Genomic DNA, 15,831 nt, shown 5'->3' with positions numbered 1-15,831 from the left:
TAGTATACCAGTTTTATAGGTGCAAATAGCCCTTTAGACTCGAAACCCGAAAGCAAAAATGTTAGTTGGGTACTCCAGCATTTTGTCTACGTTACAGTGAGTTCCATGCATCCAAGCACTGTGCAGACATTCGACTGCCAAGTCGAATGTCTGCATTGGCATAGCGGAATGCCAATCTACGATGAGAAGCACCTCGTAGCCTTATTGAGGATGATAAAGTATTAATTCTTTAGAAGAGCCTATTTTGAAAATATATGAAGAAATAAGAAATTTTTATCAAAATTTTAAAAATTTCTTGTTTTTTTTATCTGAAATATTTTGACATATTTGATGTCTGTCAAAATAAAACTCACCTCTTCCTGTGGTGATTTAGCTGTGAGGTTTCTTATGAGGTTTTTCGCAGAATACGAAATTGTGACAACCTCATAAGAAACCTCACAAAAAAAACCTCACAAAAAATTGTGACTTGTGAGCCTCACAACTCCAGAATAGCCCTGTTAAATTGAATCGAATGTGTGAATCGCCCTACTAACAATTTTGCTTCTATAATGCTTTACATAAGTAACAATTGCATCTGTAAAGCTTTATAGAACCAAAATTGTTTGTCGGGGGGATCTGAGATTCACGTGAATATAGCATAATAATAGGACTGAAAAATTTCTTATTTTTGACATGTTATTTAAGTTGCTGTGCTACGCAATCTGTAACGTCTTAAATTACAAAGCATCGCGAATTAGGAAATTTAAGAATAAGCCTGGTACGCTACTCGCGCTAAATTTTAGCTCCCATACAAATTATCGAAAAATTTTATCTGAGCTAAAATGGATCCCATACAAATTATCGATAACTTGTATGGGAATTTTATCTCGGCTAAAATTTAGCGCGAGCAGCGTACCAGGCTATAGGGAGTAAAATCTCACGTGATTGCACCAACAACAATAAAAAATAGTCATACTAAAAATCGTCGAATAAAACTACCTTACCATATAAATTTTACAGTTTGATGTTCATATATATATATATATAGCTTCAATTTTGCATCCATTTGGAAATGGACACCAAACGGCTTGCAGCTAATAGCTCTTTTACACCATTCCATGTGAATACTTTTTCAAAGTAGGAAGAGTGAAAAAAAGCGCCGCCTAAATATTTTACAATTTTTGCAATATTTTACCAATAAAAATCAGAATAATTAAGTTAATTAATTTATTTAAACAATAATCATTTAACATAAGTCTAAATAAAGATATTATTGACGGAAATCATGTAAGTTTATTCGAAAATGAAAATCAAAAAATTTTTTCGCCAATTTAATAGGTGTAGAGACAAAATGGAGTACACTTTGCATCCATATCTTGAGGAATTAAAAAAATCGATTTATTTTAAATTTTTTGTTAAATACATTCTACACCCCTGTGAAATTAGGTGTTTTAATCAAATTTTGTTTTTAATTTTGTAGAATATAAGAAAATATGGTTCGTGGAAGAGGATATAACAGTCGTGGAGGAGGACGTGGTAATTCATACCGGTCATCCGGTTCTTCATATCGCGGAAGTTCGCGAAATAATGAAAGTAGTTATCGAGGCGGTGGCGGCGGGAGCTCCCGGTACAATTCGGGCAGTTACAACAGCTATGACTCGAGGAGTCGCGATAAGTTCCCGTCGCGCTATGAAAATCGTCACGATGGGAAGAGATCTTACAGAGTAAGTTGTTATTGAATATATATTTTTTTTGTTAAATAATGAAAAGGTGCTTGTTAAATAAAATTTCGTTTTTTGTGAGGTTATGTTTCAATTTAGCTCATTTTTGGGTGGCAAAAGGAGGTACAGTCAGTTTTTTTTGTTGTTGTTCTTTTTTTTTTTTTGCTTAACAAAATATGCACATTTGTGCACTTTAGACAAAATCCTCAGTATCTAATAAAGAAGAGTTATTGGGGTTGAATTTATGAGGGTGGATTTCGAAATAAAGGGTACTTAAATAGAAAAGTTAGTATAAGAGGAATTTAGTTTCGTGATGCAAGTGTGACCTAGTTTCATGCTCTATCAACATTTTCTGGATTAAAATAGTTTTACAACTGCAGTTTTTCATTCAAAATGCATGACTAGGTCATTAGTAATTGCTCTAGAAGCCATAGAAGTCAACGAGGTAAAAATTTACATTTCTGTTTATTTTATTTCTATTTAACTTAGGAAAACAATAAAGGAGTTGATCTTTATTAGTTAAACCCCAAGTTGAAAAGTGCTTTTATACACTTTTGTTAATAAAATCGCCCATTAAGTTAAAATAATAAATTTCATCTAATACTTTTGAGTGATGCAAGAAATGAGTTGAAATAAATTGATTTCTTACGGCAAGTGAGCTTTAACCCTTTGCTTCCTAGTGGTTTCACCATGAAACCACCTATTAATTATTTTTTATTTTTTATTGCAATAACCAAAATTTGAAAATTATTGCATGAGCTATTGCATCATGAGTAGTACGACCAACAAAAAATTTAATATCTGTATAAAAGTTAATATTTAGTTAAAAAAATGCAGGATTTGTGAGGGTTTTCTCAATTTTTCAAGTAGCCTTAACCTTAGAGCTATAACATTAAATAACGGTAACACTGAAAGAGAGTGATTATAATGGTTCTTCAATCTATGGAATATGTAAACATGTTTTTCATCAGAAAATTTGCTTTTCCAATCTTAATACTAGTTTAATAAGACTTTTTGGTAAAACACATTTGTTTGTACGCGCATTTTTATCTCTTATGTCGAATTCCTTTCAATGCAAAAATCGAATTTTCGGCGATCTCGAAGCGAATTTTTTCTGAAAATCATGTTCCATAGAAAAAAAAATTCGCCTCAAACGAAGCAGAATTCGAATTTTTTTTAATCCCTCTTTTTTGAGAGATTTACACGGATTTGCACACACACTTGGAACATTTGACATTTCTCAAACGTCAAGCTGAAAGATTCCATCGTGTTGTTTGTTTATTTGAGAATACCAACTTCAAATAAAGAGTAAATTATAATGGAATATCGTGGTTTTATTGCGGAAAAATATGAAATAAATAAAAATAAAACAATGTGCGATCAAAATATAATTTTTCTTGGCATAGTTCTTGTGAATAAGTCAAATTACTGTGACTTTTCTTTTCGTGATTATCTTCAGAAAATTTTTTTCTCCGTAAAACCACAGCATACGGCCAAATAATTAACCTTTTACTTCATCTTTACTCAGATCTTAATAATATCTGCAATTTCCTATTGATTTGGATTAAATTAAATTTATTTTACCGAAGCAAATAAACAAAATTATTGATCAAAGGAACTTTTGGTTTTATTTTACAGAAATTGTTTTGATTTCAGCTTGACGTTCGTGTAAAAATTGTTGTCAAATGACACACACACAATCGCAAAAAGAATTCGGTTTGTTTTCATGTTCCTTTTTAACACCAAAAATTCCATTTTTTTGAGGCGATTCTAAAAATTGAAAGGAATTCGACATTAGTTTTTTTTACTTAAAAATGGACTTCTACTTTTGTACTCTCAGCTCAAAACATTCCTTATAAAATGGAATTACTAGTTCAATCATTATTTTTTCGTTTTGGTGTGTAATTAGAAAATATCAAAATTTTTTCTCAATTTTTTGTAATTTTTCGTGAAAAAAAGTTACTCCGGGAAAAAAGGGTTAAGGTGTTATACCTAGTTGTAATTTTGAAAAAAAAAAATCAAATCAAAAAAGGACCCCGCACATTTTATATGGGAAGTGGCCCTCGGTGAAATTGTCTGAAATTTTAGTGGGCCCTATCGTGAATCTCTAGGGGAATTTTGTTTCCCTCGGAATATTTTTTTCCCTCGGAATTTTTTGTGCGATCCTGAATCTTCCTCGGAATTTACTTCCAGGGAACAAAAATTGAAAATTGATTGCCGATACCAATAAATTCCGAGGGAGACTTTTTATGATCATTTTCGCTCCCATATTTAAAACATGGGAAACATTTCGAGGGAAATTTTTATTCATGATAACCCCCCAGTATGTTGTTCTCTTGAAGCTATTGATAAAAGGTTTGAGATAGTCAAAGAAAAAAACCCGTTAACTTAAAAACTGTCCATTTTTTTACTTTCTGCCCATATCGACTTTTGATCAATAGCTTCGAGAAAACAACATACTAAAATTTCAGACAATTTCACCGAGGGCCACTTCCCATACAAAATGTGCGGGGTCCTTTGGTTTGTTTATTTTGAATGTACATTATACCTACCTATATAAGAATATTGTTTGAAAATTTCACATTGATATTATTGAGATTATTTTCGGAGAAAATAGCGTATTTGTGAAGACTTTTTCTCGAAACGGTATTTTCAAAGTCGTTGAGGAAATTTTCTCCTAAACGGCTGGACCGATCGCACGTTGACTAGTGGACAAAAATAAAAAAAAAAAAAACAAAAATGCAATATTGATCTTCTAAGCTATGGAGCTGGTCAAGCATATGTGCCCATGATTATGAAAGTGGACTAAGTCACTTTTTGCATTGTTTGAATAAAAACCTACATAATAATTTTCTTATAACGATTTAATTGTATTTCTTTTATGAAATCACTAGAGGAGCAATAAAGAAGTTTATTTACTGCATTTTCGCTTTCAAATAAACTTTACCCCTTAAATAATAATTATTTTTAGGCTAGATTTGATGCCATTTTTAGGAGTGACTTAGTCCACTTTCATAATTAAGGGCACATATGTTAAATTACTGTTTTTGGCTGTTTTTAATTTTGTTTTGCTCATTTTGGGTGATTAGCGGGACTTTCAAAAGCACTGAAAAAAATTTTAGTCATTGTGATAGCTCGAGATTTTATTTTTGTGCATTTTCATTTGGTTCGTGTAAGAAAAGTACCAAAGTTTTATTTTTTTTTTGATTTGTGAATAATAATCATGGATACATTGAGAACTTGTATGAGTAGTTATATTTAATTTTTTATATAAATAAATTTGAATTTTAGTGAAATTTAGGCATAAAATTTCATCTAAATTAAGCCTACAAAGTTGTAGTAGCAAATTGCAGCACAATGATTTATGGCATTATCTTGTGTTGTTATTGTTCTTTGAGAACACGTTTAGTTTTATTGCTAACTTTTGCTAACCTTCAAAATATTTGACTTTTTGGCCAAAGTCGGACCAGAAAAAATGAACGACTTTTTGAAAGATGGATTTGTTTTGGCAAAAACAGGGGAGAATAAGAAGATATTGAGTTTATTATGAATAAGTTAAGTAGTAGCAACTGCCACATAAAGTGTTTTAAGAAAAAAATTGATAAATTTCGGCATAAATCTTGATCCGAGGGGGAAGCAATGCATAAAAAACAGCTTTTTAACGCTTTTTTCCATTTTGGTTATGTTTATATGTAAATTAATTTAAGCAAAGTATAGTAACATTTTTAGTGTCGTTACACTGTGTTAATATTTTACTTTGCGGAAATGTAAAGTTTTCATGCTAATCTTTAAAAAATTTAAAAATTTATAAAAATGGATTTTTTTTATAAAAAATCACGAATTGAATATGTTAAAATTTATTCTGTATCAATTGAAGATAAAAAATGTTCCATACAATTTAAAAATGATCTTAAATACAAATTAAGTTTTTTTGACTCAAACCTCGAGGATGGGAACAATGTTCATGCTTTCGTCGAGAAGCATCATGAAGCTAATCTTAAAAATAGACTTATACTTCCTGATAGCATTTTAACCTACATATCTGCAAAATGTATCCCCTCTTGATGAAAGGGAACTAGTCGTGGAAGACACAAACACTATATTTAGAAGCGTCGTCAAAGACGAAAAAAATTAAAATTTGCAAGCGTTTAGCCACTAAAGTGGGCGTGGCAGAGGGCGGAGAGGGTGAAAACTATTTTATATTTTTTAACTAATCTAGGTAATCAAATTTCCTAAATTTGGTGCAAATGGTGCAAACCGTTTTTAAGGTATAAACAATCATATACAAAAGTAGGTGTGGCAAGGAGCGGAAAGGGTCGAAACTATTTTTTTATTTGTACACTCATCTAGATAATCAAATTTCCTAAATTTGAATCAAATGGTGCACGCCGTTTTTTAGATATAAATAATCATATACAAAAGTGGGCGTGGCAGGGGGCGTGAAAATTTCGTCAAATTTTTTAGAATTTCTCTTTATTACATCTACAACAATTTTTCTTTGAAAAATCAATTCCTTTTTGGAACATTGATTTTTGTCCACCATCTCCATACAATCGCCGCACTGTGGATCGGCTTCAAATTTTCACACGATCTTCTTAGGTACTTTTGCCAGGTAATGAACGAAGGAATAATTTTTCTGACAGTAATTTAATTTGTTAAGCCACTTTAAAGTGTAAATTTTCTTGGTAAAAACGATTTTTTTTATTTGGAAGCCGCCATTTTGTCAAAAATTCGAATTTTGACTATTTTTTTTTTCATTATCTGTGTTCATCTATTCTTAAAAAGAATCTTTTGGTTTTTCTTATTTTAAACAATTTGGATCAGAGATATCTTTTTCACCACCAGACAGCTTTTTGTGGAAGTCTTCTAGGAGATCTTCAAAAATAACGGAACTCAATATTTTTGTAAATACAACGCGAATTATATATGTACATTTATTGTATGTATTTATTTAATAGTAAACCTCTTCACAAAAAAATTGAAGAAAAAGCACGATTTTTCGTATTTACAAGTAGATATAACTGCTTAAATCTACCAGTGTAGTTTCTGGAATTCAAATCTAACATAAGAAGAAAAGATTTTTTTTTTTGTAAAATATAAAAGAACTTCAATATTAAAAAACCGTGAGATAAAATGCCATATGAATCAGGGGTACCAGCACGTAACTACCTAATTTGTTACAATCGAGAAGAGTATACTGCCGTACTCAGCAAAAAGGGCGTACAGTGGTGGAAAAATAATTAGAAACACGCTCTTTTTTTTCAAAATGTTTGTATGTTCTTAATATGAATAAAAAATATTAGAAATATTTTTTAACAGAGGTATTTGAAGAGCTTGATGTTTTACTAAGGATCTCCTCTTTATTGCACCTTCTTTTTCTAAAATATAAGGGGTTGGTGTGTCAGGAATATTGTTAAGGACGTTTTATTATTTTTTTGGAACATGTGGCATTTTTCGAGGACTGCAACCACATTAACTAACTAATAGAAATTAGTTGGTGATAGTCCTTTTTATTAATTGTACGTTTAATTAATTGACCAAGTTTGGCAAATGTAAATGCTAAAAATCAAAAACAGGATATTTCTTAGTAATTTTTCCTCAGTGTTTCTAATTATATTTCCACACAAAATTGGACTATATTTTAGATTTTTTGCAATATTTTTCTTTTGTTGGATAAATTCTAAAATTTTTTTCTTAAAATGTTACAAGGATTATATCATCACTTGTGTTTGCTAAAAATTTGTTAAATATTTTGTATTTATAGTAAGAAAAAAATAACATTTTGTAAACAAAGGAGGATGTTTCTAATTATTTTGCCACCACTGTATGTGCCAAAAATCCAAATTTGAGTTAAGGGCATATTTGACATCCTGAAACAATGCCTCATTTGTATGTTAACTAAAAACATCGCATTTCCAAGTGGTTTAAGATAGTCAATGAAGATGAGCACAACGATATTACTCCGCTGTATTCCTTAATAGTAAAATGAATTTTTTTCTAACTCTAAAGGATTAAAAAAAATAGATACGCATTTAGGAGCTTAAGCACTATATTATAATTGTGTAAACTAAAATATGTATATATTATTTCCTACTACAAGTTGCTTAAAATCACATATACAATTCTCAATTCATTCCTTTTTCAGTAAAATGCATTTATCTCAAAACTACAAAAATGGATATGCGCCCGTTTTGCATGTTAAGCAGTATAGTGGTAACATGTAATTTGGTTCTATGGTGGATTGAACCAGAACTGAAAGTACTCAATTGTACCTAGTTAACTCGATTTTATCAAGACTTTTGGCTAGATTCGTATTTTTGGTCCGAAAATTTTTGTGGAACAGAAATACCAGGCCTTATTTTTTTGAATATTTTTCATAGGTATTATCTTTCTAGAATCTACCTACCTAAACTCAAACAAAATACATTTTTAGAGATAATTTAACTTATAATTTTAACATGAAACATTAGATTATTATTTAAATATCTTTGAATTGTTTATTTAAAATGCATACATACAAAATAATTCCTCAATTTTATGAAATAATAATAATGTGGCCCTTAAGCACTGTACACATGAGAGCAATTAACAAATGAACGAACAAAAAACAAATAAAATGTAATGTTAATTTTTTAACAAAAACTATTATGCCCACTTTTCACGAGTCGATTTTAGCCGCACGATATGTCGTTCGACTAGGATTTTTCTATAGGGATTGACACTTTAGTCGCCTACGACTTACGTTCGCACGAGTCGGGCCTTAAAAATCGCGAATTGCGGACAAGTAATTTTATTAGAAACTGATAAAATATCCAACTTTACACCTTGTTTGGCTGTACTGTAAAGAATATTTCTATATACCAAAATAAAATGTATGTTATTGGATTCGAAAATTTCATTTAGTTTAAGATTTTTTTTACTCTAAACAGTTTGGCAGTAGGACCGTAAGCTCCAGCAGCTTTATTGGACAAGTTTGGATATCACTTTCTTCACTTCGACTAGGTCGGGACGACGGAAAAGTTGGCCTTCCTCGTCGACATTGAAAAGTTAATTCTACCGTTGGGCGTAGTTCGTTTCGTCATCGCCATCATAGACATGGCTAAACTGATTTCCCCAAATTCCCAGCAGTCTCGCTTGTGACTCTTCTATACTATGTTTCCTTGTTCGTCTCAGCAGGATTCAGTTCTAGGTTTATAATCTGTTAAAACTTCCAAATCTCATTCCTGCTATAGCATCTCTCTATTTTGTTGATCGTTCCTTTCTCATGTTGCTTCTTTTCTCCTGAAAAGCTTCTCTTCATTCATGGATGAACAGTAAGAAAAAAAGTTAATTTTTCAACAAGACAATGCTTTAATCCATGTATTTAAGGCGTCAAAAAAATGGTTTCGTCAGAAAAACATCGCTCTATCGGATTGGCCAGTTTGTTGTCCTGATTGTAATTCAATGGAAAATGTCAAGTTTTAGATAAGTGCGTTTAAATGAATGTTAACCAATTTTTACTTTTTTCTAGTTTTCTAACAGAAAACTTCAATATTTTGAAATAAATAGAGTTTAAGTAGTTGAAAATGTCCACAGCGAAAATCCACTTTTTCTTAGTTCTAATATTTGGACCTTAAAGCGAGTTATTCATAAATTGTCAAATGCGTTTAAACGAATGTTTACCACTGTATGTTTGGTATACACTTAGAACTTAGAAGCAAAAAAATGGAATCAAATTACGTTCTGTAAAAGCTATAATTGATCAGTATTTTAATTGACATAAATGAATGTTAATGGTACCATTAACTAAACCAAAGCTTTAAGTAAATGAACTTAAAAATCTGTTCACTTTATAAAGATACAATCAACATAAATGAAGTATGTAAGGAAACAGAGTCTCTCCTTTGGAAAATTTAAGATTACGAAAATAAAGTGCATTTTATTGACAGATAACGCTAATACTATCGTGAGGAAAAAAATTGAAACAGAAAGTATCTGGCAAATTTAACATTAAAAAAAAAATGAAGTGGAACTTATTGGCAGATAGTGCTAATACTATCGTATGCATTTTTAAGTTTTTCCCAACAATTCAAAGTAAAAAATTGAAGCTTTAAAATGAAACCATGAAACCTTAAAGAAAAAATATTTTATCCATGGCGATTTTTGTTTTTAATGTACTAATTTATTTGATTCCGTTTTTTCGCTAATAAAAAACAATCAATAGTTTAAAAAACTTGTTAGTCAGGAAGGTGAGTGGTTCTAAATTTGATTTGATAGCAGAAAAAATCCTTAACTCGTCGACAAATACCCAAAAAAAACAAACTCACTTTCATCACATTGGTCTCTCTTTTCTGACATGTCCTTATAAATTCCTATGAAAGAGTGTGGAAGAACTTTTAGAAATCTTAAAATTTAAAGTCAACATGTTGAAATAAGAACACCGATTAGATTCAAGATAATTTTGAGAAAATGGGTAAAATTATACAATACAAGAATTACTAGTGGAAACACAAAAAAATATTTCGTTATACACATATGTCTATGTATGTATTATATATTTTGTATACTATAATAATTTCTCAACAATTACAGGACAGCTCCCGAGACCGATCAGATGACCGCAAACGTCCACGTCAAGAGGTAAACAACTTAAAATCATTTTTCCATTTATCATTCTCTTTTTTCAAAAAAAAAAAAAAAAAAATATCACAACATAATCTTATAATTTTTTATTAGTTTCTATTAAGCATAAACAATTATTTTTATAAAAACCTTTATTTTGATGTTTATACAAATAGAATATAGAAAAGTATAAAATATTAGCGAAAAATATAACCAAAATATAAAACAATGCTCTATGAAAAGCTTAGATTGAGCAAAGTAAAAACTATACTATACAAAAAAGTAAAAAAGGATCGACAAAACGCCGCATCCTTGACTTTGACCAAAAAATGAGTTTTATCTAGCGAAAGCAAGAAAATGTAAGCAAGTTAAAATATACTCTACTCTACTCGTACATCATCAAAAACAAACTAAGACTGAAGAACTGATCTGAATTAAAAAAAAAAAAAAAACGCAGAATACCAATCAGTCCCATATACAAATGCCCCCAAAAAAAGCATACGTGTTATATTTTTTGAAAGCAATTCTACTTTCAAATCATATCTTTTTACATTTCCAAAATATATAAAAGCCCACTGAGAGCTAAAACAAATCTTTAAATGTGAAATGTTGAGCATCGTTCTTTGCTGTGACAAACTTTTCTCCAATCCACATTTAGGAGTAAAATTCTTAAATATTATTAGCCGATTGGAGACTATCTTGCATCCTCTCTATTAAAAAAAAAAAATTAACAAAAATAAAATGCGAATAAACTGAATGAAAAACAAACAAACAAACATTTCCTCCTCCCCTTTGTTACACAGGACTCAAGGATAAGTTCGAACTATGCCAGCGGCTCATCATCATACCGCAGTCGCAACGACTCGAGTCGCAATCGCGCCAGTTCGCCCAGCGGTGGTAGTTACCAAGGACGCGGATCATCTGCGTCCTACCGTCGTGGTACGAGAGAAGACTCGGCCGGCAGACGGCACGGCCCAAATGATTCCATGGGACCCCCAAAGCGTCCCGCACGTAGCAGCTATGTAGTACGTCCGCGCGGCAGCGGCCAAATCAATCGCCTACGAGGCACAGGAGCCAACCGCGGCGGCATGCGTGTAGTCCGCAAAGAGTCATCCGACATGAGAATCATGCGCAGACAACTAATTCTGGCACGTCAAAGAGATCGTGCGCGATTAATGAAAATCGCCCGACTAACGAGGTAAACATAAAAAACAAAATTCAGAAAATTTAACAAAAAACATTTCTAGCCACACACTCAGAGAAATTCTCAAAACTAAACAATGGCAAAAAAAAAAAAATATATGTAAAATAATCAGGTGTCTCGTAACCGAAATCCGTTACCACAAAACCGTGTTGGTTGGAAAAGTAATTTCAAACACTTTTCAAAATATGGTTACTGGTGGATGGTTCGGGCATTGATCGATATGGTTTGATGGGTTTGTGTTGCAAGTGCGACGATAAAAGACGCCGCACTCCAAAAAATGATCTTCTTCAACCTATTGTTTATGTATTTGTGCATTTATATAGTGTGCTCTCTTCTAGATAATGTCTCTAGTTTCTCACCCACCAATTATTTCAATATTGTGTTGTATCCTTACTTAGTTCGTTGCGCAAGCGTAAAGGTCCACGTTCATCTGAGAGTCCAAGTCGCCGTAGCAAGTCACGTGGCGCTGACAAAAAATCAGACAACGAAGAGGAGGAAGAGGATGAAGAGTTAATGGACGAGGATGCGATGATCGAAGAGGATGATGATCAAGATGGCAAACCGAAAGAACAGCGTGCCAAAAAGAAATCCAAATCATCGTCTTCTTCGGCAAAGAAAGAGCCTGCCGAAGGAGATGATGCTGTCGACGATGAAGAAAATGGTAAGGATAAGGATGCCGATGACGACGACGCCGAGGGTGCATCAGATAAAGAGGATGATGAGAATGAGCTTGATAAGTCGGTTAAAAAAGAATCGACGGGGGCAAATGATGAAGAAGCTGAAGAAGAAGATGGTGATGGTGAAACCAAGGAAGGTAAGAATACGTCGGTAACGGCAAAGAGCGCAGATGGCGCTGCCGATGAAGTTGGTAAGGAAAATGAATCAGGTACAAAAGTTAAGAAAGATAAAGACCGCAAAGATGACAAGGATAGCAAAGATAGAAATCGCAGTAAGCGCAGCCGATCCCCACCAAAGAGATCTAGATATATTAAGCTGTCTTGTGTTCATTGTCATATGAATTGTCGTACTTTTAAGGTAACGATTTTTTACATTGAAAATGTAATATTTTGATACAAATTGACATTATTTTTTAGGAGTATCACAGCCATTTATTCTCAAGAACTCACAAAATGGCCATGCGTCGAGTGGCTATCCGCCAGCGGGTGACTCTTGCTCGTATGCGCACCCAACAACGTCATGCTCAGCGCGCCATCGATGAGAAATACAAAGACGCCGAAGAGCAACAGTTTTGCATGTTGTGTCGGCTGAATTACCGTCAACCTAAAGCCAAGCATCAATTGTCCGAACATCACAAGGACATGAAGAAGTTCTTGATGCCCTATTGCTCGTACTGTCATTTGGCATTCAAGAGCCCAATGCTCTACGAGGCACATCGTTGTGCTTTGGAACACATTCGGGTAAGTTAAATCACACAATTCGTTTTCAACACAAAACTAAATATATAATTTGAATTCTAACAGCGCAAGGCTCGCAGCAGTGACAATCAGAGCGAAGCTAGTGGCACTGAAGAGAAGGAAGTCGATTTAAAGAACTTCTTGACTGTCGACTCTGTTGGCGAAATTGACGATCTGGACTTGGATGAAGATTTAGAGGATAATTTAGATGAAGATCCAAATAAAGAAAAGAGTCCAGTTGGATCGCAATTTGTCAAGAAGATTGAAGCCTTCTATTGTGAACTGTGCCGTACATACAACAGTATCAAAGAAGACGAAGAAGCATACATTAAACAGCATTGCAGTTCACGTAGTCACTTGAAAGCGTTCTTGCGTCACCGAGAGGATGAAAATCTACAGGCCAAAGCTGAGCGCGCTGAGCAAAAGAAGAAGGAAGCCGCCAAGAAGGAAACCAAAAAGGAAACATCCCCAGATCCCGCAGAACCTGTGAAGGAAGAAGAAGAAGAAGAGGAAACCGAAAAAGAAGCGGTAGAAGAAGTTGAAGAAGCGGAGGAAACTGAAGAAGCTGAAGAAGTTGGCGAAGACAAGCTGTGGGAAGATGTTGACAAGGATTTGGGTGATCTGCTGCGTGAAGTTGGTCCTGAGGATCATGATGGCGAAGAAGAAGAGGAGGAAGATGAATCCGTCCTAAATATAGATATTGAAAGGTGACATTTCAAATTTAAACAAAAATAAATAAAATATTCATGATATATTATAAATTCTAGTGAAAAGTCAAAACCGAACAAAGAACTGAACGGAAAGAAAGAAGAGTCTGCACCTGCATCTACTCCCGCTGCTGCTGCTGCTGCTCCTACTCCTGCCGAATCTGTTGTCGAAGAAGAAAAGCCCAAACCGAAGGAACCATCCTCGACGCCGGTGGTGAAACTTAAAAAAGAAAAGGTCGAAACCAAGTCCAATTCTACACCAAAAGCCGGTCCAGCTTCATCGAAAACAAATTCAACCACCAAGGCTGGCCCAGCCTCGTCTAAAAAATCATCTGCAGCAGCAGCTAAAGAAAAGAAGACAGAAGTTACCGCAGAATAAATAAAAATGAATGACTTGTATTACTTTTTAATTATATTAACTTAATCATTGTGCTAAGTATTGGCGGCTTGAAACAAAACCGTATTGTATGTAACATAAAAAAAAAGCAAAAATAAAAAAAAAATAATCAAAGTAAGCCCTTCTACGGTAATAAAGAAGAAGAGGAAGGTTAATAAACTATGAATTTCATTTTAACTCTGTTTATATCTAAGCCAACAATTTTAATATTATTATTCATTAAATAAACACAAGTTGACTCATATATTCCTTTGAAATTGCATAAACAATTTTGCTTCGTTAGTTCATTGTGAATTGTGTGATGTTGCCAAGACAATGTAGAATAAGTGAGCATTTTATTACTAACTATTTTCTCTTCCGTGCTTGGTGCACCGGATAAATGCATTACCTCAATGTCCAGCTGTTGTGCATTGGCGACTTTAATATCCTCTCACTTTTTTTTTTTCTATCTGTCCGTCCATTCCATGTGAGTTTTTTTGTGTGATATGACTTTTGCTTGCGCTTACGTTTAGTAATTTCTGTTCCATTCACCGTCATTGACTTGATATCAAATTTGGTTGGTAAAGGGCATTTTGCCAATTGGGGAGTGTAGCCTTTTATTTTTAATTTTTGTTTTTTGTTTTTTTCATTGTTTTGTTTAACAAAACGTTTGTATACCTTCAAATTGTAATGTGAGGATTATTGCATCATCCGGATTAAGTGGATGACGAACGAACTTTCTTTAAGGTTTTTTTTTCTAATAATTCATAGTTTTTATTTGGTTTCGAATTGGCTTAGGAAAATTGTATGAACAATTACATACATTTGGAAATGAACTTTGAGCTCAAGAAAGGAAATATAAAACCCTTTAGTAAAAACAACAATAAAACGTTAGTTGTTTTTTTTTTTGATTCTGAAATTAAAAATTAACCGTTTTAGCTCTACGGTGGATAATGGGACCGGCTACTTTCGATTCTATTCAAAAGTTGTTTCCGGTTCTACTTTGAAATAGTAGTCTGTATGAAAGTAGAATCGCTCCTAGTTTCGAATGCATTTCGGACAACTTTGACAAAGGAAAATAAGAATAAAATGCACAAATGGGTCGCACGTACTTGCTCTTGTAGTTCAAAGTAACTTTTAATAAGTTAACAATTCAAAATACAAAATTTTTAATAGATTAATAAATTTTAAACACAATTGGTTTAACCAATAACGAGTTATACAGTTAGATTGAGGTCTTAATCAAAACCAGCATTACGATGATGTAGACGTCCGAAAAAGTGAGTTCCACAAGTCCATCCGTCCGTCTATGCGTCCATCTGTACACATTTCCAAAGACTAAACGGGTAGACGGATTTTCTTCAAATTTGGTACAGATGATTTTTATAGAATATTCAAAGTTGTTATTTTGTTTGTTTGTTTGTTTGTTTTTTTTTTTTTTTATATCTCGCTTAGATAGTGTACCTCTCATATAGAAATTTATAAGTTATAGCAAATGACTCAAAAACGGTACCAATAACAAAAAAAAAATCTTTATTTAACTAAATTTTGCAAAAAATGTCGGCTCTTCTCCAACATTAACAAAATTTCTTTAAAATTTTTATAGAGGCAGCTCTTAAAATCTATAAGTAAACTAACATAAAAGTGCTTTGAACTGCAAAAGCAATTACGTGCGACCCAGTCGTGCTTTTTTTTTTTTGAAAACTAAAAACACTGGACCTTCTGTGAGTGTCGTTGTCTATCGATGGACGACTTTTGTCTATAGTCGATCATCAAAAATGTCGATAGACGACGACTTTTGTCGATAGACGATAGTCGATCAACGAAA

General features: G+C 32.9%; 1 protein-coding gene across 2 annotated transcripts; it reads left to right on the top strand.

Moving 5' to 3' along the window:
* Nucleotides 1-1,080: 1,080 nt before the first annotated feature.
* On the top strand, nucleotides 1,081-14,268 carry LOC129912573 (glutamic acid-rich protein). 2 transcript variants are annotated; one of them, XM_055990881.1, is made up of 8 exons: nucleotides 1,081-1,266; nucleotides 1,460-1,703; nucleotides 10,272-10,319; nucleotides 11,105-11,499; nucleotides 11,904-12,540; nucleotides 12,600-12,923; nucleotides 12,987-13,627; nucleotides 13,688-14,268. In XM_055990881.1, exons 2-8 carry the CDS (start codon nucleotides 1,473-1,475, stop codon nucleotides 14,004-14,006), a joined length of 2,595 nt encoding a protein of 864 aa, XP_055846856.1. In that variant the 5' UTR covers nucleotides 1,081-1,266; nucleotides 1,460-1,472; the 3' UTR covers nucleotides 14,007-14,268. The 2 variants fall into 2 exon arrangements, with proteins under 2 accessions (XP_055846856.1, XP_055846857.1); XM_055990882.1 differs by lacking the exon at nucleotides 1,081-1,266 and having other exon boundaries at nucleotides 1,616-1,703; nucleotides 10,478-11,499.
* Nucleotides 14,269-15,831: the final 1,563 nt, after the last annotated feature.

The sequence above is a fragment of the Episyrphus balteatus genome, chromosome 2 (assembly GCF_945859705.1).
Source record: "Episyrphus balteatus chromosome 2, idEpiBalt1.1, whole genome shotgun sequence".
Lineage (NCBI taxonomy): Eukaryota > Metazoa > Arthropoda > Insecta > Diptera > Syrphidae > Episyrphus > Episyrphus balteatus.
This window is presented reverse-complemented; position numbering and strand designations above follow the sequence as displayed.